The 25,890-nt window shown below is 36.9% G+C and overlaps 1 protein-coding gene and 1 non-coding gene across 2 annotated transcripts; both read left to right on the top strand.

Annotated features, from left to right (window-relative positions):
* On the top strand, nt 1-21,129 carry PSMA6 (proteasome 20S subunit alpha 6). The gene is made up of 7 exons (XM_068546099.1): nt 1-169; nt 13,722-13,816; nt 14,282-14,363; nt 15,091-15,246; nt 17,533-17,711; nt 18,987-19,081; nt 20,905-21,129. The coding sequence occupies exons 1-7, from the start codon at nt 94-96 to the stop codon at nt 20,960-20,962; spliced, it is 741 nt and encodes a 246-aa protein (XP_068402200.1). The 5' UTR covers nt 1-93; the 3' UTR covers nt 20,963-21,129.
* Nucleotides 11,582-11,654, top strand: TRNAR-UCU (transfer RNA arginine (anticodon UCU)). The gene has a single exon. It is a non-coding gene; the product is annotated as a tRNA-Arg (tRNA).
* Nucleotides 21,130-25,890: the final 4,761 nt, after the last annotated feature.

Here is a 25,890-nt window from a genome sequence, read left to right as displayed (position 1 = left end):
CCCGGAAGCAGTCGCTGCAACTTCCGGAGGGGCTTGTACACCTGGTGCGGGAGCTGCGGGGCCCCGGGATTGTGCTTGGAGTAGTGGTATACCATGTCCCGTGGCTCCAGCGCTGGTTTTGACCGCCACATTACCATTTTTTCCCCCGAGGGCAGGCTCTACCAAGTAGGTGAGTGCACCGGGTTTGCCTTTGGTCCACTCGAATTGCTCTGTCATGGTACGGCCTGGAGCAGGAAGCCGCGGCCGGAGTTTAGTCCCGGGCTGAAGCATGGCCGGAGCTGGGACGGGAGGAGGGCCAAGGCCAGGTCGAGTCCCGTGATGTTCCCACCGATATCTGCAGGCAGGGATGGGAGCCCGAAGGCTGAAGGCCTCGGGCTCTCCAGGGCAAGCGGCCGCACTGCCTGGACACTGTAAAGCGTTAAGGAAGGTAGGGCTGTTTGACGTGAGTGGGCCCAACGTCTGTAATCCTCTAATGGGTAATTGGTTCCTTGCCCTTGCAATTAAAACGTCCCCCTCCGTTTTCCTTTGTTTGCAGCATGGACTTCTTGGTCCTGTGGTTAATTCCGCGTAGGCATTCAGAGCCTTGTGTGTGCCAGACGCTGTGCTGGTCCTGGGGGATGCAAAGATGTCACACCCTCACCTATACTGAAGCTCACAGCTTAAAGGGAGTGACAGATACGTAAACAAACGGATAAAAAGAAAAATAAAAAGCGCCAAATTACAAATACCTACAGAGTTCAGGACATCTTTGAAAAACTGGTGGACAGGATGAGTGGCTGTCAGTTCTAGAGCTGCTCTTGAAACTAGCATCTTAACCCACATGTGTTTGAATGCTGCTATAGTTTAAAAGCTGGTTCTGAATTGTAGGTGAGGTATGGTGAACTAGCTGTTTCCTGAACAGCTTCAACGGAAATAAACCCTAAAGTAATTACAGTTATTCAGTATAGTAATATATTTTGTTGGATCGAAAAAGTGTCAGGGTTTATTTAGGGTATGATTATAACCCCGGACCCTTAACCCCTTTTCCTGGAGAATTCAGTATCAGGAGAACCTGATTTACAGCTGGCCGGAGATGGTTTCATTTTTGAGTGAATTTAGCACCTCAGTGCCTTGGCGAGGACAGTGATAAAATCGTCTGTGCTTGGAAATCATAAGGAGAGAGTTGGCCTATAAATGAAGTTCTCTTCACCTGTAAATTTTAGAAATAAAGATAACTTGGATTGAAAGCAGTCTACTATATGGCTACATACTGGATATAACGTAGCAAGAAACAACATCATATTGGGTAATTCAGTAACCCCTTAACTCATCCCCAATTGAAAAATATGACCTAAGGTAGAACAGAGAGATGATAATTGTATCTTCAAGGAAGTTTCATTTTTAAAGTTTCATTCCTGAGTTTTAAAGACTTTTTCTATATTAGACTATGCTTTGAATGTTTTATTTCATGGTTTTTAATATGCGAACAGGAAAAGTCACTTAGACCTACACTTTGCTTTTGTATACTATATTTTGAAATCTAGCCATAAAGCATAGGCTTTAACGCTTCCCAGATTTGGTGAGTAGAGAGGCTGAATATAGTGTCATTTTAATAGTTTTAAAAGATTCAGAATAGAACATATAGTTCAAAACAAGTTAAATATCTAGACAGAATAATTTTAAGCTCTGTCTTGTTGTATAACACATTCCCTCTGCTACTCAGGACACTAATTAGACATTGCTAGGAAAAGGAAAGTGAAAGAACAGTTAGTATGAGCAAGCAGTATAGTGGTGAAGAGTTCAGGCCCTGGAGCCATACCTGGATTCAAATTCCTGCTCTCCTCCATACTAGCTTACCTGGGCAAGTGATGTAACTTTAGCCTTAGTTTCTGTTTGCAAAGTTGGCCTAATAATTCCTTCCTTATATGGTTGTTTTGAGGATTAAATAAAATGATATATGTAGAGTGCTTAGCACAGTCTTAAGTCCTCAGTAAATGTTATTTTTTGTTTGATTCTTTGGCTTATTTTATTTTTGGTCTATTAAATTAGTAGCTCTATTTTCTTCTTTCATTGTCCATCCATGCTTGATTCTCTAGTGAAATATATGTACATTGTCATAATGTTGTAAATACTGTTTATTAGTTTATAAACTTTAGAATTTGCCAAAGACAAAACGTATAAGAATTATAAAGTGCAAATTGTTAACCATAACAGTGGAAAAATAATACAAGAAAAATGGAGAGATGACAAAGGAATGGAAAGGCAAGTATGTTCCTCATCCTCCATAGTTGGGATTCAAAAGATAAATGTAGTCTAAAGTTGGTAAATTAAAAAAATAGAGGTATAAATTTAAAGTTACAATGCTAACTATAATCATAAACAAATTGTTGGCAGTGTTTGTTCCCAAGGAGTAGAGAGAAAGATTTTTGATTGTTACCTGTACCTTGAAAATTTTCTCTCAGTGAATGTATTCAAGGGGTAGGGTGTGTGTGTGTGTGTGTGTGTGTGTGTGCGTGTGTAGAAAAACTGTAGCGCTATATACAGAGCACTTATCAGTGGGGAAATGAAGGCCCATAAGCCTGACTTCTTTCAGGCCTCTCTTCTGCTTGCAGGTCTTTTGCTGGATATGCCTGGCAAGGGAGGTAGGAGCAATCACTTGAATTTGCCTCCCAGATGAAAGTGAGCACTGCCTGGTTGCTTCTAAGAAGGGAGCATGCTGATAAGGAAAGGAAAGAAATGGTCTGGTAGAGACAGACTGGAGAGGACAGTTTTCTAATCTAGAAGTGGTACTGTGTACTGAAGCCAGGATTCCTGGGGAGTCCTTGCGCCACACCAACTAGGAGAACTTTCTACATATGTAAAATAGAGATAATAATTCCACTTACCTTATAGGTCTCTAACGATTTAATGAGTTAATAGATGTAAAGTACTGAGTGTCTGTCACATAGTAAGTGCTCAGTAAATGTTTCTGTGAGGGATGCTGTCAGGAAGAAACAAGTGGCTGATAAAAATGGAATCAGGAGTTTCACAAATAAATGGACTGAGAAGTACTTACTGTTTGCCTCTTTTGCTGTTAAAAAAAAATTCTTGTTTTAAAGTAGTGTTTCTCAACCCAGACTTCTCATGCCCTCTTGAATCTGATTTGAAATTAAATGTGTATATGTATACATACGTGTATATATTCATAAATACATACATATTAAAACTACACAAAAATAATGGGATCAAACACTGCTATGTTTTCAACCTCATGTCCCCCCCCCGACACACACACAAACGCCAAGATTTCTAATGACCCCACCTGCTTGAACATCACCATTTTAAGGAGTGTAATATTTGGAGGCACTGTGAAATGAGACACACTTCCTGCTTAAGTTATAAGGTTAGGGAAAGACAGAATGGCAGTTTTAAAAAATCTTAACAAAAAGTTTTTAGTCGTACAGCATTCAAATTGAATGTAGACATATCCTGCAGAATACCTGCCTTGCCCCAGTAGAACATCTCTTATTTTTTTGATAACCAAACTTCGAAGAATGTATGGACCATACATTATTTTTCCAGCCCATGTTTATATGGGAAAAAATCATGTTTTCCAAAATTCAGTACAGGTTTTTGTTTTTAAACGTCTATTTATTTTTTCCCAGTCTTGTAAGTTAGAAGTCTGGTAGGCTTAGGGTCACACAGGCTGAAAATTAAGGTGTCATTAGGGCTGCATTCTCTCTTTTATTTTTTTTTAGTTTTAGATTTGTGTTTTATTGGGGTAACATTGGCTTATAACATTATGTAAGTTTCATGTGTACAACATATCTGTTTCTATTTCTGTATACCCTACATCATGCTGACCACCAAAAATTTAGTTTCCATCTCAGTACAGCATTTTAGACAAAATTATGGGTGGGATAAATCTTGAGTTACATTCCCATAGTTGGCAGAATTTCAGAATCACCTGTAGATGCTTCAAAATGAGCGTCCGTAAATGGGACGTGCATCGGTGCCGTCGCTAGTGTCACACTGAGCAGCTCATACCGTGAGCCATTGCTGGGCACTGTGTGCTTGTCCTGAACATTGTGTCACAGTACCTTTTATATTATCTAGCCCCTGTTTTTTCCTAGTGTTATACGAATGAGTCCTGGAAAAGTTGGGAGTGTTGAGGAAAATTGTAGAGGAGGAAGCAGAGTGTGTAGGAGACTACTGTGGAAAAGAGGTCTCTATATACAAACAACTGTTTATTAACCATTTTATTTGTAATCAAGGAAGCAGTTTTCATTCTAACCTGTTTGTTGTTAGGTTGGACCTTGTGAAACTGCTGGTGTTCGACTGGTTTTTACCTATAAAAATAGCTCTTTCGTGTGGTTCAATCTAATACATATATAATAGGTAATTTACTATGTATTTAAGTTACTAATTAAGAAATTTAATATGTAACTTAAATCCATTATAATTTTTCCCATTTAAAAAATGAGAAATGGGCTATCATTTTCCTGCATAATCTTGGACATTCAATAACAGATTACTGAGATCAACATAACAGTGTTTGCTAGTTTTATAAGTTTCTGAAATTTTATCCAAAAAACCAGATCTTTAGTGATGGAGATAAAGTGTTAAATTACTATTTCTGACATGTGATTTCTGACTTTTAAAAACTAAACATGCCTTTTAAATGCTGCCTATAAACTATTTTCTCTTAATTGGGCTTCATGCTCACCTCTGCTATAAACTGTGACATTACTTTTTACTCTACCAGTGTTCCTTTAGAAGATAGTTTTTGGTTATTGTCTCTAGATTCTTTACTTGGCAGTTTCCATTTTTGTGGAAATTACTGTAACATATATATTTTATGGTGGTATTGTTATTTAAATTAAAATTTTTTTAATTAAAAAATTTTTTTAATTGAGGTATAGTTGGTGAACAATATTATATAAGTTTCAGGTGTACAGCATAGTAATTCACAATTTTTAAAGGTTATACCCCATTTATAGTTATTATAAAATATTGGCTATATTCCCTGTGCTGTACAATATGTGTCTTTGTAGCTTATTCATTTTACGCTGGTGGTAGTGTTATAATGGGGATTCATTTACACAAAATTTTATTGAAAATTACAGTGCAGTGCACCATGGTAACTACTAAAATATCTGTGCAAAAAAGGGTACTTTAGGAAGTGACACTCACAGGAAGAGCCAGGAAAGTTTCCTCAGAGAAGATAAATTGATCTACATGGAGATTAGATAAGGAAATTCAGGGAGACCAGTGTATTGGTCAGTCAGTGTGGTTGGAGCAGACAGTGATGACTGGAAGAGTAGATCGTAGCAAAATTTTGAAAAGATTTGGATGCCATGCTAGAGTTTGGACTTTGTCTCATAGGTTTTGGACATAGCCGGCAGAAATCTTTAAGAACAACAAAATTATTAAGTAAAATAGAAGAGTTGAGTATAGAATTAGAGTAGAAAGGGACAGATGACAGGAAGACCACTTTGGTCATATAAGCCCTAATGAGTGAACTAAGGTATTGAGAGAGAAAGGCTGGAGAAGGGGAGATTTTTGAGTTTTATTTTCAAAGATTTTATTATGGAAAATTTCAAACCAAAGTAGGTAGAATAATACAATGACCCACATGTATCCATAATCCATCTTCAGCGGTTGTCAGCATTTTATCAATCTTGTTTTCCCATATACTTTTCCCCTCTCTGCTGGAGTATTTTAAAGCAAATCGTAGATACGAGTGGACATTTCTCTGATGAGAGAGAAGTGAAGAGTCAAGAATGGTACCCAGCTTGAAAACTTGAGTGGTTAGTAATTTGAGATAAGGACTATAAAAAAAGAAGGAGGTTTATAGAGAAGAGGAGTTTAATTTCAGACATGCCTGTGGGAGAAATAGGCATTTGCAAATGTGGGTTCAGAGCTAAAGATGACATAGTTAGTGGTGATTATATAGGATAAAATCATCCAGTGATAGGGAGAAATGATAGAATTCTGGGGGATACCAGTATTTAAGGAGTCAGCTGAAGAGATGGAAGCAGTGAAGGAGACTGGAAAGTAGGAGATTAAGAGCAGGAATGATATATATATATATATATATATTTATTGGCCGCGCCACGCGGCATGTGGCATCCTAGTTCCCCACCGGGGATGGAACCTGTGCCCCCTGCGGTGGAAGCGTGGAGTCTCAACCACTGGCCGCCAGGGAAGTCCAGGAATGATATTCTTTTTTTTTTTTTAAATTATTTTTTATTTATTTATTTTTTTGGCTGTGTTGGGTCTTTGTTGCAGTGCGCGGGCTACTCAGTGCGGTAGCTTCTCTTGTTGCGGAGCACAGGCTCTCGGCCATGTGGGCTTCAGTAGTTGCAGCATGCAGGCTCAGTAGTTGTGGTTCACGGGCTCCAGAACGTAGGCTCAGTAGTTGTGGCGCATGGGCTTAGTTGCTCTGCGGCACGTGGGATCTTCCCGGACCAGGGCTCGAACCTGTGTCCCCTGCATTGGCAGGTGGATTAACCACTGCACCACCAGGGAAGTCCCAGGAATGATATTCTTAACTAGAACTTTAAATTAAATTAAAAATTCAGTTCCTTCATTGCACTAGCCATATTTCAAGTGCTCAGTAGCCACATGTGGCTAAAGGCTATTATATTGGACGGTGCAAATATAGCACACTGCCATCGTCACAGAAAGTTCTGTTGGACAGCACTACTCTATATAGAGAGGGAGAGAGGACTAGGACTCCTTTAATGAATTCTGGCTAATTCATAGGCACATTGTCTATTGAGAGACATTTTCTATGTGTAAAAAATATTTTTTTTATATTTTGTGGGACAAAATTTTATTATCTGGTGAGGGCTGTAGCTCTTTCTTTTGTGGCCTTTTATCTTTTGCATTATTTAAGCAGACCAGATAAGTAATGCACATGAGTGAAACCGGCTGGTGTCATAGGAGGAGGAATGATGGGGACTGTGAAAAACTGCAAAACACATGCCAGCCCTAGATGATTTTTCCTCTGCAGGACAGTTGCTATGTGGGAATGAAGGTCAAAAGATACCAGAATTTTTTTTTCTAAGAAAAACGAAACCCTGATTTTATTTTATCAGACTTTTAGTTAATTAAAATCTTTCTAGAAAACTATGAATTCTAAACCAGTTTGAGTAAGCTGGATTGGGTCCATGGCCAACCTTTGACTTAGTGTCTACCGGTTGCAAGTGTAATTTTAAAGTTCCTTGGTTCCTACTTTCTTTGACTATCCATTTTGGTGGTGGAGGGGGAAATACACATTTGAAAATGCTAAAATTACTGGTGAGGTAGGAAATACTATGGGAATTCAGAGAAAGGGTTGAAGAGTCCCTTCTAGGACAATCAGAGAAAGTGTCCATGGGAAATGGAAGAGGCTTGAGGGGAAGGGCAGGTTTTGGCTAGGTGGAAATAAGAGTGATAGGGCAGTCCAGAGAGGACTTGAAGCAGCAAAGACATGGGTGTGGGAAGGGTCAAGGTCTCTAAGCAAAAAGTACAGTGTAAGAGGAGAGATGGTAAAAATTGCAAACTAATAGCCCTGTATAGCCATAGATGGAATACTTTTTAGGCCAGAATTGTGTTCTGAACAATTAGGTAATAACAGACAGCAAGCAGTTGAAAATGTGGAACTGAAATTAGGTGAGATCAAGGATGGTGACCCAGATATATATCTGTATAGAATTGATTGTCCCTAATGTTTCTTTATCTCTATAATATGTATAGTGATAACTCTTCTTTTATTCCTGATAACTGGTCATTTGTATTCTCTTATTTTCTTAGTCTGGCTAGAGGTTTGTATGAGTTTCCTGTGGCTGCTGTAACAAATCACCACAAACTTGGAGGCTTAACACAACAGAATTTATTCTCTCACAGTTCTGGAGGCCTGAAGTCTGAAATCTGTATCACTGGACCAACATCTAGCTGTCGAGCAGGGCCATGCTGTCTCTGGAGGCTCTAGGGAAGAATGCATTCCTTGTCTCGTCCACTTCAAGAGGCTGCCAGCATTTCTTGGCTTGCGGCTGCATCACTCTAATCTTCAAGACCAGCATTTTCAAATCTGTCTGCTCCCTCTTCATAGCACCTTCTCTGTGTGTATAAAGTTTCCCTTTGTCTCTTAATAGGAATGCATTTAGGGCCCACCAGGATAATCTCCCCATCTCAAGATTAACTTAATCACATGTGCAAAGATCTCTCTCTCTCTCTTTTTTTTTTTTTTTGGGCTATATATGGTAGTATTTGCAGGTTCCAGGGATTAGGACATGGATATCATTTGGGGACCGTTTTTCAACATACCAAAAGGTGTATAATTTTGTTTTTTTTTTTTTGGTTTTTTGTTTGGCTGCGCCTTGCGGTATGTGAGATCTTAGTTCCCTGACCAGGGATTGAACCCATGCCCCCTGCATTGGGAGCTCAGAGTCTTAACCACTGGACTGCCAGGGAAGTCCCATTGGTTTATTGTTTTTTGTTCAAAGAATCAATTTTTGACTTTGCTCGTGCTCTCTTTTTTGTCTTTTTCATTGATTTCTGATCTTTATTATTTCTTTTCTTCTAATCTGGGTTTACTTTGCCCTTTTCTAGCTTCTTAAAGTGGAAACTTAGGTTTGCAGTGTAGGACTGAGGGCCCCAACTACCTTCTGTCTGTTTACCAGAGGCCACCAGTGGTTCTTGCCGCATAGCTACTTATCAAGCCAGCAAGAAGAATCTTAAGAGTGAGTCTGCTAGCAAGGTGGAGTCTTATATAATGTAATCAGTAGAGTGCCATCCCATCACCTTTGCCATATTTAGTTTGTTAGAAGGAAGTTAAGAAATCTTGCCCACACTCAGGGGAGGGGATTACACAAAGATGTGAACACCAGGAGGCATGTATTGTGGAGGGGAGGCCACCTTAGGATCTGTCCACCATAGCAGTAAAATTCCTTCTGAACACTTTTAGCTGCATCCTACAAGTTTGATACATTTTTATTACCATTCAGTTCAAAATATTTAAAAATTTCCCTGGTGATTACTTCTTTGACGCATGGATTATTTGGAAGTGTGGTTTTAAATTTTCACATTTAAAATTTTCCCTAAGTATAGGGATTTCAGCACTTTAAAAATTGAGACTTGTTTTACGGCCTAACATATGGTCTGTCTTGGTAAATGTACCATGTACTGTTAATACCATGTGCCTGTATATTTTTCAGTTATTGCCAATAGTATTCTACAGATACCACCAAGGTCAGGGTGGTTGATGGTGTAGTTCATATCATGTATGTCTACTTATTTGGTGTTTGTCTATTTCTAGCGGTTGCTGAGTGGCAGTGTTAAAATCTTTAACTGGGTGTGATTGTCCATTTCTTTTTTTAATTTGGTCAGTCTTCCTTTCATGTATTTTGAAGTAGTCTTAAAAGGTGTGTATACATTTATGAGTGTTATGTTTTCTTATGAATTGTTTCTTCTGTCATTTTGAAATGTTTCTCTTTATTTCTGATAATACTCTTTGTCTTGAAGTCTACTTTATCTGATATTAATATAGTCCCTCCAACTTTCTGATGCTTACTTTTATATGGTATACGTTTTTTCATCCATTTGTTAAAGTGTGTCTCCAGTAGGCAGCATATATTTGAGTCTTGCTTTTCTATCCATTCTGACGATTTCTGCTTTCTTTTTTAATCTCAATTAAAATTTTTTTAATTTGAATTTTATGTATTTATTTTTTATACAGCAGGTTCTTATTAGTTATCTATTTTATACATAATAGTATATGTATGTCAATCCCAATCTCCCAATTCATCCCACCACCACCACTCCTCCCCTCTGCTTTTCCCGCTTGGTGTCCATACATTTGTTCTCTACATCTGTCAGTTTCTTTTAATTGGAGTATTTCATCCATTAGCATTTTTAAAAAATTTATTTACTTATTTATTTATTTTTGGCTGCGTTGGGTCTTCGTTGCTGCGCGCGGGCTTCCTCTAGTTGGGGTGAGTGGGGGCTATTCGTCATTGCGGTGTGCAGGCTTCTCATTGTGGTGGCTTTTCTTGTTGCGGAGCATGGACTCTAGGCGCACGGGCTTCAGTAGTTGTGGCACGTGGGCTCAGTAGTTGTGGCACATGGGCTTAGTTGCTCCACGGCATGTGGGATCTTCCTAGACCAGGGCTTGAACCTGTGTCCCCTGCATTGGCAGGCAGATTCTTAACCACTGCGCCACCAGGGAAGTCCCCTCATCCATTAGCATTTAGTGCAGTTGTTGACATGGTTAGATTTAAACTTACTATTTTATTTGTTTTTGTTTGTCTTTGTTTTGTTTGTTTGTTTATTTGTTCCCCAGTACCTCCTCCCTTGCCGCCTTTTCAATTTTTTGAGCAGTTTTTAGAATTTCATTTTAATCTGTTAGCCTTTTGGCTACTTCTTAGCATCCTTTAGTGTTGTTCTAAGGATTATAATATACATGCTTAACTTCTTCCAGTCTTAGAGTTAATATTTCTCATTTCACATAAAATGTGCAAGCCTTGAAACATTGAAAGTCCATTTACTCCCTTTCTTTTTTATAAGTAATACATGTACATATTTCATAAACTCCACAAATGTTGTAACTTTTGTTAGGTATTTTATATATATATATATAAAATAGATCTATCTATCTACCTATCTATCTATCTATGTATTTATTTATTTATTTATTTATGGCTGTGTTGGTTCTTCATTGCTGCGCGAGGGCTTTTCTCTAGTTGGGGCATGCAGGGGCTACTCTTCATTGCAGTGCGTGGGCTTCTCATTGAGGTGGTTTCTCTTGTCGCAGAGCATGGGCTCTAGGCACATGGGCTTCAGTAGTTGTGGCATGTGGGCTCAGTAGTTGTGGCTTGTGGGCTCTAGAGCGCAGGCTCAGTAGTTGTGGCGCATGGGCTTAGTTGCTCCGCAGCATGTGGGATCTTCCCGGACCAGGGCTCGAACCGTGTCTCCTGCATTGGCAGGTGGATTCTTAACCACTGCGCCACCAGGGAAGCCCTTGTTAGGTATTTTTAAAGAATTAAAGAGAATAAAATAGTCTTTTATGTTTATCCAGCTATTTACCATATTTTGATGTTCCTCATTTCTAAAGATTGGAGTTTTCTTTTGGTATCATTTCCTTCAGCCCAAAGAACTTCTTTTAGCAGTTTTGTTGCAAGTCTGAAAGTATCTTTATTTTACTTTCATTCTTGAAGGATGTTTTTTGTTGGATATAGAATTCTGAATTGATGATTTTTCTTTCCACACATTAAGGATGTTCCACTGTCTTCAGGTGCAATCATGGAATTCAAATCATTGTTCTCTTGTGTATAATCTGTTCTTTTTCTCTGTTTTCAAAATTTTCTCTGCTTTTGGTTTTCAGGAATTTGACTATAATGAGCACAGGTGTGGTTTTCTTTGTATTTATCCTGCTTGGAGTTTGCTGGTTCTTCAGTATGAAATTTTATGTCTTTTGCCAAATTTGGGGCATTTTAGCCATTATTTCTAAAGATTTTTTTTGGTCTTGTGCTTTCCTCTCCATATGGGCCTCCAGTTACACACATTATACCTTTTGATGTTGACCCACAGACTTGTTTTGTTAAATCTGTTTTCTCTTGTTTAAAATTGGATAGGGAATTCCCTGGTGGTCCAGTGGTTAGGACTCCGTGCTTCTACCGCAGGGGGCTCGGGTTCGATCCCTGGTCTGGGAACTAAGATCCTGCATGCCGTGCAGCAAGGCCGAAAAAAAAAGGGGGGGATAGTTTGATTCATTTTCAGATATCTCCTTTCTGCAGTTAAGTTCACTTGGTGAATTTTTAAATTTCAGATATTGTATTTTTCAGTTCTGTAATTTCTGTTTGGTTCTTTTGTACTTTACTGAGATTTCTTATTTCATCTTTAATATTTTTCATTATGTCATTGAACATAGTTTTAATAACTTTGCCTGCTAATACAACATCTGGGTCATCTCAGGGTTGGTCTCTTGTAAGTAGATCATGTTTAACTATGTTTTGTTTGGTTTGGTTTGTTTTCTGCTATGTTAAGTAATTCTGGTTTATATCCTGGGCATTTGTGAATGTTAGGTTGTGAAGACTGGATTCTGTAATATTCCTCCAAAGAGTGTTAATTTGTTCTAGCAGGTGGTTAATTCGGGTGGCAGCTTAAATCTCAATTCTTTTATCCTAGCTAGGCTGCTTGGAGTCTGTCTTTTGTGTGTGTGGTTATGGAATCAGCTAGGGATTTGGGCAACATAGGAGTTGGGGCTCTCCCTCTCTGGCTCTCTCCTTTCTCTCCCTCATTTTCCAGTAGCTGTGGTTACTCCCCCAAGCTGTTCTCTAGCTCTTCAGGCCAAAAGGACAGAGTTTACTGTGGGTGTTTACCCTTGACTGGGGCCTGCATGCAAGCTTAAGTCATGAAAATGGGGAGCTCACCCCAGTCCATTGCCATCTTCAAGCATTGCCTCCCTCTCTGGAATCTGCCTGTTTTGGCCTCTTTCTGGTGTCTTTGGGTAGTTTTGTGTAGAGTTTATAGTTTACCTATGGAGGGTTGATCTGGTAGAGGCTTTATCGACCATATGAGAAACAGAACTGAGAAGCATTATGAAACATTATATTTTAGAAGTTGTTTGTGGTGTAATGGGATCGTAAAAACAAGCTGTTGTAATTAGCTAGTTAAATGTAAGTTAGATCTGAGGATTTTCTTTGAGGTGATTTTTCTAGAGTCTTTTTACTCTTTTGTTCTCTTCAATATATGGCCATTTATTAATATTTGACAAAGGATTTTTATCACAGCTCCTATTAAAGGAAATTCTTTGGTGTCATAGGTAGTATCTTCCTCAGATGATCTTCATCACCAGTGGCTTTTTGAACCAAATAAGACCAGGCCTCAGACCTGGTGCACAGAGTAAAAGCATCTATTATGCATCAAATGTAGATAACAGTTGGAGTAGTGAGTAATTTTTTTCTTTTACATTATCCTTTATATTTTCTACAGTGAGCATATTATTAATTTTTGTTGCTCTTTTCCTAATTACAAAATATATGTTTATATTGTTTAAATATTACAGAAATATACAATCTAGAAAGGGTTAGTCTCATCTGTAATTCTACTCTCCACAGGCAGTCATTATCAGCTAAACCACATGGTGCCAAAGTAGTTTGTTTTTATAAGTCACTTTGATTCGGCTGTTTTAACATGGGAATGATTTGACAGCAGCTAGAGAAGTGCACAAGCTGAAGTTTGTTATAGATAAAGTAAAGAATCCTATAGTGTAGGTAACATGAAAATTGCAAAAAACATGATCCAGAAAATTTCAACTTGGTAGAGGGGGGATAAAAAGGCAAAGTAATCTAACAGCAGTTAAAACTGCATACGGTCAATTAGTTATTGACCAAAAGTTAACAGAAATAGTAAATCTTGAGAAAATTTAGATCACCTAAATTTGACCCAGGGAAACCAGACTTGGTAGAAATAATGGCTACAAAACAAACTTTTTAAATGATAAAACATAATTGATAAAGATTTGCTATAATAAAAATTAATTAAATGTTTATTGGAAATTTGGTATTTGTACCTGATGAAAATGATCAAAATGGAAAGAAGTGGAGTTGGTTTAATTACGATTTATTATTATCATTATTATTTTGACTTTGCATGTATTGGATGGCATTCCATGTTAGTTCATAAAGCTCTTTATTTTTAATAACTATGTATTATTCCATTGTATGAATCTATGATCATTTATTTCACCTCTTAAAAAAAACCGTTCTATTTTCCAGAATATGCTTTTAAGGCTATTAACCAGGGTGGCCTTACATCAGTAGCTGTCAGAGGGAAAGACTGTGCCGTAATTGTCACACAGAAGAAAGTACCTGTAAGTAGTACTGCCAAGATAGCCAGTTGTTGCAGAATATAATGCAAGAATGTTTCATGAGTTTGTACAAGGGTATATTATTATATTTGTTAACATTATTTTTGCTTTGACCCTGCTTTCTTGTCTGTCATCCAAGAAGAATTTATTGACAATTTAACTGAGTAGACAGAATTGACATGTTGAACTTTGTGGTATGATTATAAGCACAGTGGGATTTCTAGGTCTTTTGTCTTCAGGGACCTCAAAACACACTTTGGTGAGCTATAATTCTTGCCCACAGGAAACATATCATCTGAAAAAGGAAAACAGAGTTGTGCCCCTGCCCCCATTTTTTATTGGTTTTAACTGTAAAATGAGCAGAAGACATTTATTATATAGTTCATTGTTATCATTCCATAATATTTTTCTGTCACTACACAGAGACGTGTGATTTTTTAAATTATCTTGATTTATTTTTTTCTTTAGGACAAATTATTGGATTCCAGCACAGTGACTCACTTATTCAAGATAACCGAAAACATCGGCTGCGTGATGACAGGAATGACAGGTGATTGACTTAATACCTACTTAGATTTGTTATTTTCTTCAGATTATTTTTGAGTTTTGTATTAATTTTAAAAGGCTTCCTTTAGTGTCGGATTTTCAGGTGATATGAGTAGATTTTCAGTCTTCCAAGGCTAGTATTGATATCTTCAGAGTATTGTGAGCTTTTTTGAAACCATAAGTATAATAGAATTAGATCTCTATGCTACAGTCAGGGAGACTGAGCTGAGGCCCCTCTCATAGATGATTTATTTCAGATATGGTTAGTAATTTAAGGGGACGTAAGTCAGTATATCTCAAACCTGGTGATAGTGACACTGGTTAGAAGTAGGTGAGAATTATAAAAATAACTGGGTTTTTATTTTCTGAAATCAAGGGAAAATTCAAGCCCACAAAAAAAAGATTGAGAGAAACATTATTTTCTTTCCTTAAAACCTGTTCTTTGGGGAGTTATTAGATACTTTTAGAAACTATTTTGACAGCTGATGAAGGGCTCAGCATAAAAGAGCAGTGCTGGATATAGAACTTCATTTTTTAAACTTTTTTCCTTTTTTGTCACATACGTATTGCTGAGTCATGCATTATACGTTGGTGGGAGAAAAAGCCATAGTGGACCACTTCTGTTTTCCTTAAGTTATAATGGAGATATATGTATATATTGGGGAAATTATCTGAATTGAGGTTCATTCTTTCCTTCTAAAGAAGTAAACCTTTGTTTTTTATGCTCTAAGCTGACAGCAGATCCCAGGTACAGAGGGCACGCTATGAAGCAGCTAATTGGAAATACAAGTATGGTTACGAGATTCCTGTGGACATGCTGTGTAAAAGAATTGCTGATATTTCTCAGGTCTACACACAGAATGCTGAAATGAGGCCTCTTGGTTGTTGTGAGTATGCAAAGAAGTCTCCCAAATAATTGATGAATTATGATTTCTTTTTAGCTAACATGCATAAAGAAAGTTATTTCAGTAACACTTGGCTTTGGAACATGTGGTTTGGAAGTTATAAAAGGTGAAGAAATCTTTATAATAAATCAGTGATGGAAGGATAGGTTTCACAACAGTATTTTAGGCACTACCTTTAAACTTTAGATGCTATTAGGCTTTTGTAATGGAGATTCTATTGCAACTCCAGATTACTAGTTCGATGGAAATGCCTAAATTAGGCATCTTAACAATGTAGTTTCTTTGGACCACCCTAAAGAATCAGGCTCACACATACATGCCTGTGATTCATATATTTAGAATAAATTTCTTTAAAAAACAAGTAAAATTTTATTGGGAGAGGAATAAGCTTTACTGATCTGAGATTTAATGTAATAAATTAGCCTGAAAAATTCAACATGTTTGTTTCTGACATTGTGTCATTCATTTATGAGAATTAAAGCAGTCAGTGTAATGATTTTTCTTTAGCATCTGACCCTATTTTTGACCTGTCACTTAAAAATTCTCCCTTGATTTATTCAATGATATTCTTCTCCTCCTGTTTCCTCAGCTCATCCTCTTCTACTGGTCCCTTAAATGTTGTTGCTCATCGGGTTCCTCTCCTTGGTCCTTCTCTCCTCTTTGTTCTTCTGGGTGATCTCATCCACTTTGATGGCTTCGTTTACTACCTATATGCCAGTCACTCCCTCATTAGCTTTAGTCCAGTCTCTTCCTTCATGTCCCACAGATACTTCAAACTTGAAATCATTGCTATTTTCCTACTCTCATCCTCAACTTCTGTTCTACCCCCATCTCACCTTCCCTGGTCATCTGTTTAGTCATCAGGCTTTACCTTAGAATATCTGTCCCTTCCATCTCCTCTGTCACTTTTTCATTGTCTCTTGCCTCTGCCACCTAATTTACTGCCTTTCTTCCTCCTTACTCTTTCCTAGTCTGTTCCATATTCCTACATGAGTTATCATTCTAAAATCAAATTTTGTTGTTTTGTTGTTAATATGATGTGCAAGGCCCCTTACAGTTTACTCCCAAGTTGCCTCTTGGACCTGAAGCTCTGCATTTCTCTTTCGCCTGAAGCTCCTGTAATACATGGATCTTTTGTCATTCCCTGGGTGTGCCCTGACCTTTCGTGTGCCTTTGTGCATGTTCCTTTTGCCTTGATTTCCTTATCATCTGTTAAACCTGCTCATTTTGCAAGACCCTGAAGTAAAGAAGTGTTTCTTTTTTCCCCCCAAAGAAGTAAGTGGATCTCTCTTTTGTGGTGCCCTTGTACTTTGTATCACAGCTCAAGTATAAAATGTAAAGAAAATTACAGGGTAACATAACATTAGAATAAAATGGATAGCTGATCACTGTCATAGTGTTTGTCAATAAAATAAGGTTCAAAATTCCTCATTACTAGACTCTATAAAACATCTATAAATGTGAATAAAGTCATTGAATAATACCAAATCTTGTAAGAAGACACTATATAAAAAAGGTTCAAATGGGGTTAAGCTATTCTTTAAATACTTTGTTACCTGCTCTGCTGAGTAGAAAGAAGTTTGGTGGTGGTTGTTTATTTTAATTGTATGTCATTACAATAACATAATTATACAAGAAAAAGTATTTCTTGGCCAAATAAACTGAAGAACTACTGAGCTAAAGTAGGTCAACCTACAGCAGAAGATTTTAGAACATTTAAAATGCTTTTGTATATTATTTTTTCTAAAAGAAGTATGTGAAAAGTATATTTTCCAAATTTATTTGACCAGTTAACGTCTTGAGGGATTAGGGTTCAAAGGAACATGCTTTGGGTAATAGCAAGGATTAGAGAATTGTAAATTACATTTGTGATCATTAAAACCTTTTAAAAATCTGTGATAAAACCTTTTGGAAAATAGAAATTTGTTAACCTAATTTATCTGTGGTGATAACCTATGTTTTGTTATTAGTTTTCTTAAAACAAAACACATCCTTTCAAAAATACTTTTAAAAGAATGGTGAAATTGGCTAACCTGATTTTCTTTGCTTTCATGAGTTGTCTTTTCTGTAACATCATTTAATTTCCACATTTATTGAGCATTTACTGTCACACATTAAAAAACCTGTTCTCAGGGGGAAAAAAAAAAAAATCCTAAAATAGACGGCCAGAGTAATGATTAACAACAGCTATGTGGCAATACCAAGAGAGAAGAAATCTTGTTGTATAAAGGCATAAGATATTTAATGAGGGTCTTTCTTTCTGTTTAGGTATGATTTTAATTGGTATAGATGAAGAACAAGGCCCTCAGGTGTACAAGTGTGATCCTGCAGGTTACTACTGTGGGTTTAAAGCCACTGCAGCAGGAGTTAAACAAACCGAGTCAACCAGCTTCCTTGAAAAAAAAGTGAAGAAGAAATTTGATTGGACATTTGAACAGACAGTGGAAGTAAGTTAGCTGAAAGGAACTGACCTTTTTTTTATGCTATATAGAATAATGAGGATCATTGCAGAATTGACAATCTGTATAGGCTATTCCTGGGTTATGTCATGATATCCAAGTTTGTCAGGTTAATAGTAAAATTGATGTCACATGGGAACAGTGAGGACTGTTTTTATTCATCTAATTCCCTATCTCATTTCATAATGTATTTGAAACTGCTTTCAACAAAACACATATAAAATGGGAAACTATAACTAAGAATAGGAGTCAAGACCAGGTCCAAAGACCTGCACGGTTGTGATTCAGATTAGGCTTATGCCAACTGGAAGCAGAAGTGAAAAAGTTGAGTCAGTAATGCTGCTCTTATGGTCCTAAAGGAAAAGCAGCCACACACCAAATTTTCAAGGAAGCAGACATCTTCACAGTAAAAGAATATGCTCACAGGATGACTTGGCAGAGAAATTATATCTGGGACACAGAAGTAGAGCTGTTTTATGCAGGGTTCTTGAGGGGATTGTTCATTATGATTGGGAAGTTTTAAATTGACAGGACAAGACAAAATTCTTACACCAATATTTAGTAACCTTAGACTAAAGAAGTTTCTTATTTACTGCCAAGAAGTTAAAAACAAAATTTTAGTGGATTGTGGAAAAGAAGGTCTGGGATACAGCAATTCTAAAGACTAACAACATGATTCTGATAAACGAGAAAGGAAAAATTACCATCTAATACCTTTGTGTTTGGTTGGCAGTATTATCATACAGTAACAGGAAATAAGCTAGTTCTCATCTGGGAGGCACTGTTCAAATGTTTCTTAAAGGTTTTTTTTTTTTTAATTGCAATTCATAGTTACATAAGTAATTAATCACATCAGGTACAAAGCCACTTAAAACATTCTTAAATTGTTATTACTGTAAATTCCTTGAAAGAAGACTATCATTCATCTTTATCCTCTCCCCATCTCACTCCAAGTGCTAATAAGCATATTGCCTGGCATGTAGTGATCACCAGGCAAACAGACTGTTTTGTGTAAATCACCCTATTTTTGTTGTTGGAGCCCTTTAGTTTATAGTTCGACTTGGTATAAACAAGTTTCTTGTCATTGGCAGGCAACATGTTAGAATTAAGCAATCTGTGTGGCTGTAGAACTACATCACCTCAAACATGGAGCAAAAATGAATAGCTTGTGGTTAACTCATGACTTGAGTAAGTTTGGAATGAGAAAAATCTTGGAATCTCTGAAAACTACGATATTACTTTAATGTTGATACTTTTTTTCAGACTGCAATTACATGCCTGTCTACTGTTCTATCAATTGATTTCAAACCTTCAGAAATAGAAGTTGGAGTAGTTACAGTTGAAAATCCTAAATTCAGGTGAGTTATATTGTCGGCCAGGTACTTAAAGAAATTTGCCAAGTGATAAATTCTAGTCTAGAAAGGTGGAGGTGTGTTGGTTCATTTGTCCTGTAACTTGAGGAAAACACTTTTTTGAACTAGAGTTAGGTTTTTTTTTTTCCCAGCACCTGAGAGATCTGTTTTGAAACTTATTGGGTGTCTCCTTAAGACAGACATAAACTGCTTTTCTTCTCATTTCATTTATTTTATATCTAATACCAGAGATGATGTAAAATAACCTCCTTTATCTGAGAAGTAAACTAAGCATAAGTGTTTCTGTGTTTTTTTTAGCTTAAGGCCAATAGAAATTCAGCTCCCAAACTAGTAGTTTTCAGATGGAGCTTTGATTATTTAGTGGTTATTTAAGTGGAGCTTTGAAGAGCAGTATGAAATACTGATGTACCTCAGACCCTATTTGGATATCTTTGAAACCCCTGAGTTTTGCATACAGCTAATTGAATTGCAGATGCTGGATCCTTGTCTGTTCTTACTCACTAAGTGACTAACTCCCACATATCAACTTCACAGCTTCCATGAGTCAAATCTATACTGGGTGCTTAACATACATCAGTTCACTTAATCCTCCCAGCAACCCTGTGTGGTGATTGACTTTTACCATGAACCTGAATACTCTTGTGAATAGTAAAAAATGCTTCAGTTAAATCCACAGATTCAGGGAACCTGCTGGAACGCATGTTGACTACTATGTGTATTTACTCTTAGGTCACAGTTATAAAGACACATGGTCATTGTTAGGGATGGGAAAAAAAGGTAGTAAACTAAGCTTAACCAGACCTTGAAGAGTTTCGTTAGTACATTTTTCTTCTCTAATTTGTTCTTTTTGTTGCTTGAAGGCAAGTGATGTAAACATGAAAGATTTAAGAAAAATTTATAGAATTTTTTTAAAAAACAGAAATGAATTCCCTTCTGTCCCCCATAGGAAAAGGTTGCCTTTTTAAAAAAAATTTTCTTAAAGCAGTAAAATTCCAGCAGGAACAATCTCTCTAAAGGATCTACAAATAGTTCTTGTTTTCTATTCTGAGACCCTCCTATAACCTTTAAAATCTTTATATCCATCTACTAGTTAAATAAGTAAGAAACCAAATATCGTATGTCTTCAGAAAAACTCTTGTATCATTTATAAATACTGTGATAGTAAGTATACTTAAATAATAACTAGAATATATGACATAAGCATACACAACTGTATAAACTACTTACATTGCCCCAGTTTGCACTGAAAAATGTCACTTTGACAAATTTCACTTTTAAAAGTTCACCAGTAATGGGTCACATTAAAGATTGCCAAGCAATTTTTATTTCTTTGGGGCAAACATCATTTAGAAAATAACATGTTCAACATGGAGTGCCTTCTTGTCTCTAGGCTGATACAAACTTGAGTTATAGTAGGTATAAAAGCATTTTGACATAGGAGCTAAGATAGAATACATTACGTATAGTTTAGTTTTATATTTAATTTAAATATTTGCTATCATAATTGCAACCAAAAGGGTTTTTCTTTCAAAAGACCTAATTCTAGATCTGATGTCAAAGAGGTAAACATTAGTGTGTATAGATGAAGTTGATATGATGTCTGGGAATTCCTTCAAAATAATCTGAAGGGATGAGTGGTGGGTGTATTGATTTTTAAAAGATTAGCTATAAATTGATAATTGTTGAAATTGGGTGATAGGTACACAGGAGTTATTACTATCCTACTTTTGTGTGTTTTTTGAATTTTGCATAATAAAAAGTTTTCAAAAAGTAAATAGTTGTGGGGGTTTTTTCCCTTTGCCTTCCAGGATTCTTACAGAAGCAGAGATTGATGTTCACCTTGTTGCTCTAGCAGAGAGAGACTAAACATTGTAGTTAGTTTACCAAGTCCATGACGCCACTTGCCTGTGTGTTTCGTAACAACAGACCAGCGTTATGTGGGCCCCTGAATTGAAAAAGGAACCTCTCCCACTCCTCCTGCCACTGAAGTGGTTAGGACTCTGTATAAATAAAAACAGTGCTTTTGGAAATAATCGCATCCTGTCTTTTTTACCTCCAGTTTTAACTATTAAGTCTTTGGTACATGCAGACAGTTAAATAAATGTTCACCATCTTCACATTGTAGCTTTATTCATTTTGTTGAGAGATCCAAGTTTCTTTGGCTTAAGGAACTTACTAGCCAGAGATTTAAACTATAGCTATATGGCATAATTAATAAATTGCAAACTAAAACTCTGGTTTCAAAACTTGCTCTGACTATAGTAAGTGGGCATGTGAGGCAAGGCCTTTATTTTACAATTCCTCCTTCATTCCTGAACCTGGACTCCAAGTTGCATTGGAGGTTTTAACTATAGTAAAATGGTTAGCATTATTGATCTTCAGTAGTTGAGATACACATTTAATCTATACTCAATAAGAACCAATATTTTTAAGAGCAGAAATTGTAGTTACCTTTGGGAAACAATAGGTTAGAAAAGTTGTAGAATATGTGTATTTTCTATGCTGCCTTGAGATTAACTATTTAAAGCAGACTTTAAGGAATTGGCCTATAGTAAAGTAGAGATACCACCATAAACAACCTTAGGGGAAAAAGAAGAGCAAACTATATTCTGAGTAATCTTTTTTTTTTTTTTAATGTGTAGAATTAAGGTTTTAAACTTCCCAGAGTAGTTCCCTGGTGACCTCAGCCACTAATTGTTATAGAGGATCCAAAAATCTTGGAATGTCTAAGGCCAATACATTTCATTTGCACTGGGTGAGACTGGTGCTTTTGGTGTTACCTCATGCAGGTGAGCATGGCTGCTGGTCTGATACCAGTCCCTGGAGTCTGTTGTCCTGGTTTCTGTAGCCGCCAGGCCCGCAGAAGGGGAGGCCGTGTGAACTTCGGACCACGAGAAGCAGGAAACTTCACCGACCACATCCTCTTCAGAGCTGAGTCATGAGTTGTAAAGTGTCCTAAAAGGGAAGCAGCGTTCTTCCGATTCAGGGGCTGCTGCCCTGGGATTACCCATCCAAATCCACTAGGCTCTATAAAGGTGCTGCTCTCATTTTGAAAGGGGGGTCTGCATGAAGGGCTGCTCCCCTGAATAGACTCTGCACTCCTATACCCTTAGGGCCTTGACTGTCTGTCTTCATCTTTCTGGAATCATGGGTGAGAGACTAGCAAATAACTGGATTTTTCTATAAGAAAATATCTTCGAGTGATTGATAGAAAATGAAAATTTTCTCATTTGTTAGGAAAATAAGTTTTTACATTATAAAGCAAAATCTAGCTGAATTAAGGGTTTTGAGTAAGTATATTAAATTGGTTATTTTATGCTTAAAAGAACTGGAAGAAATAGAAGAGATCCATTTAAGTATGCGAACACTAAATGCTCTAAATCTGTTTTTAACACAGTCTGGGATCGCTAACAGAGTTAACATGGAAATCTTATACAAATGCTAAGAAAAATATCGTAAAAATTTAAATATCTTTACCCAAAGGGCATTTTGATAAACTCCTAGTAAATACACAGTTGAATACTGACATTCAGAGGGATATGTCGAGACATTCGTGAATGTGAAGCCCTGTGGGTAGACACATGGCTCTCCTTCTCTTGGTACCCACACGAAGAAACAGCTTTGTACCATTTAGATTATATGTGAACAACAAACCAGGTACTCAGCTCCCTCACCAGCCCCAAATCCAACTTTCAGATTTGTACCACAACCAAATTATTACATTAAGGATCTTCACGGTCTCCCTTAAAGAGTCAGAGATGCTAAGGTTAAATATGTTCCAATTATCTATTACATTTCCAAAATATAAGAAACAAGTCTTAACAGCTAACATCATAATGGCACTTCCACTGAAACAAGGAGCGATCCCAGATGACTGTTAACCTCCATTTATTTTACATTCTGGGATATCCAACTAATTCGTAGATTTCTCTGCTTCTCTGAAGTCCCAGGCCTTCTCTAAAACCAGGAAAGCCTGCTCAGTCTGTGCAAGCCTAACGCACCTGAAAGTGTGTAAATAATGTCAACCAAAGCTGGTGGATAAATGTCCCAGCCTCTTGTGGGGCATTTCTGGGATGGACCATAGAGGCCCCTAAAAACTCTGAAACTTCAAAGATTAGTGCATGTCTTAATTTTCTGGGAGAGACCCGTAGCTTTCATCAGATATTCAAAGAAGTCTATTTCCCAATAACCACTGGCAGAAAGGAAGCAGTAGAAGGAAAACAGTAGAATGTGAACAGTGATCATTTCTTATAGAAATTATTTTGGTTATTTATGGTGGAGTTTTGAGCATATTTAAATTTTTTCTTTATACACTTCTGTATTTTCAATAAGGAATATGCATGAAGACGGTAAAGATGGATGTGCTAACGTGTTAACTAAGAGCTCAATAGAATGTTTTGCTGCCATTAAAAAAAAAAAAATTGTTTTTTGGCCTCACTGCTCGGCTTGTGGGCTCTTAGTTCCCTGACCAGGGATTGAACCCAGGCCCTAGGCAGTGAAAGTGCAGAGTCCTAACCACTGGACCACCAAGAAATTCCCTAAAAAAATGTTTTAAAAGAATTTTAAATGATACTGAAAAGGCTTATGACATAATTGAGAAAAAAACAGGATATAAGATTGTTTACGAAGTCTATGACCTCAACAATGTAAACAATACGTGGAGAAAAAAGCTCCTGGAATACTAAGTGTTTATAGGAAGGTTGCAGGATACAGGTTAATACACAAGTCAATTGCTTTGCCACATACCAGCAATGAACAATTGGAATTTGAAAATAAAACACAACAATACCACTTAACGTTAGTACTCAAAAAAGGAAAAAAAAGAAATACTTAGATATAAATCTAACAAAATGTGTACTATATCTCAATGAGGAAAACTCTAATTAAACTGCTGTAAGAAATCAAAGATCTAAATGAATGGAGAGAGAGTTCATATTCATGGGTAGGAAGAGTCAATATTGTCAAGATAATAATTCTTACCAACTTAATCTATAGCTTCCACACAATCCCAATTAAAATCGCAGCAAGTTACTTTGTGGATATTGATAAGCTGATTCTAAGATTTATATGGAAAGGCAAAAGACCCAGAATAGCCAACACAGTACTAAAGAAGACGAACAAACTTAGAGGACTGATACTATCTGATTTCCAGACTTGCTACAAACCTACAGTAAAGACAGTATGGTATTGCTGAAAGAATAGATAAATAAAACAATAGAGATCCCAGAAGTAGACCCACACACATATAATGAACTGATCTTTGATAAAAGGAAAAATAGCAATTCGCTGGAGAAAGAACAGTCTTTTGACAAATGGCGCTGTGACAACTCTATATCCACAAGCAAAAACATGAATCTAGACACAGATCTTCACCTGTCACAAAGAGTAACTTAAATTGGATCACAGACTTAATGCAAAACACCGAACTATAAGACTTCTAGACAATAACATAAGAGAACATCTAGGTAATCTTGGGTTTGGCAATGAGCTTTTAGATACAACACCTAAAGCACAATCCATGAAAGAAAAAATCGATAAAGTAGATTTTATTAAAATTGAAAACTTCTGCTCTGTGAAGACATGTAAGAGAATAAAAAGGCAAGCCACAGACTGGGAGGAAATATTTGCAAACATATGTGTTTGGTATCCAAAGGATACCAAGGACTAGTATCCAAAATATCAATATATAAAGAATTCTTTGTGTGTATATTAGCTATAAAGAATTCTCAAAATTCAACAATAAGGAAACACCCAATTTAAAAATGGGCAAAAGATCGTAACAGCTCACCAAAGAAGATATACAGATGGCAAATAAGTGTATGAAAAGAACGTCCAACATCATATGTCCTCATAAATTGCACATTAAAACAATGAGATACCACACTACACATCTATTAGAATGGATAATTTTTTTTTTTTTGAAATCAACAATAGCAAATGTTGGTGATGCTTCAGAGCAGCAGCAACTGGTGAGAATGCAAAATGCAACAACTTTGGAAGACAGTTTGGCAGTTTCTTACAAAGGTAAACACACTCTTACCGTAAGATCCAGCTATGCCCACACAAAAACTTGCACACAAATGTTTATAGTAGCTTTCTCCATAAATGCCCCAAACTGGAAGCAACCAAGATATTCTTCAATAAGTGAACGAAAAACAAACTGTGGTACACCCAGGCAATGGAATATTATTCAGTGCTAAAAAGAAATGAGCTATCAAGCCACAGAAGACATGGAGGAAACTTGAATGCATCTTGTGAGTGAAAGAAGCCAGTCTGGAAAGGCTACATACTGTATGATTCCAACTATAAGACATCCTGAAAAAGGCAAAACTATAGAGACAGTAAAAAGACCAGTGGTTGGCAGGAGTTTGGAAGGGGACTGAGGGAGAGTGGGGAGCGATGACCGGTGGAGCACAGGTTTAGGGCAGTGAAACTATTATTTGATACTGTAACGTTGGATACAGGGCATTATGCATTTGTCAAAACCTGCGCGGCCCGACCAAAAAAAAAGAAAAGAAAGGTACAACACAAATGGTGAACCCTAGAACAAACTGTGGACTTTAGTTCATACTAATGTATCAATATTCATTAACTGTAACAAATGTACCACACTAATGCAAGATACTGATAATAGAGAAAACGTGTGTGTGGGGAGGTGGGTGTTAATGGGAACTCAGTACAATTACTGCTAGATTTTTCTGTAAATCTAAAACTATTCTAAAAAAAAATGCCTATTAATTTTTTAAATGCAACATGTTCATACTGGTTATGAATAATTTCTCATTTCTTATTTT

This window comes from Eschrichtius robustus, chromosome 1 (assembly GCF_028021215.1).
Source record: "Eschrichtius robustus isolate mEscRob2 chromosome 1, mEscRob2.pri, whole genome shotgun sequence".
NCBI classification, from domain to species: Eukaryota; Metazoa; Chordata; class Mammalia; order Artiodactyla; family Eschrichtiidae; genus Eschrichtius; species Eschrichtius robustus.
The sequence above is the reverse complement of the archived record's forward strand: the minus strand, read 5'-3'. Positions and strand labels throughout refer to the sequence as shown.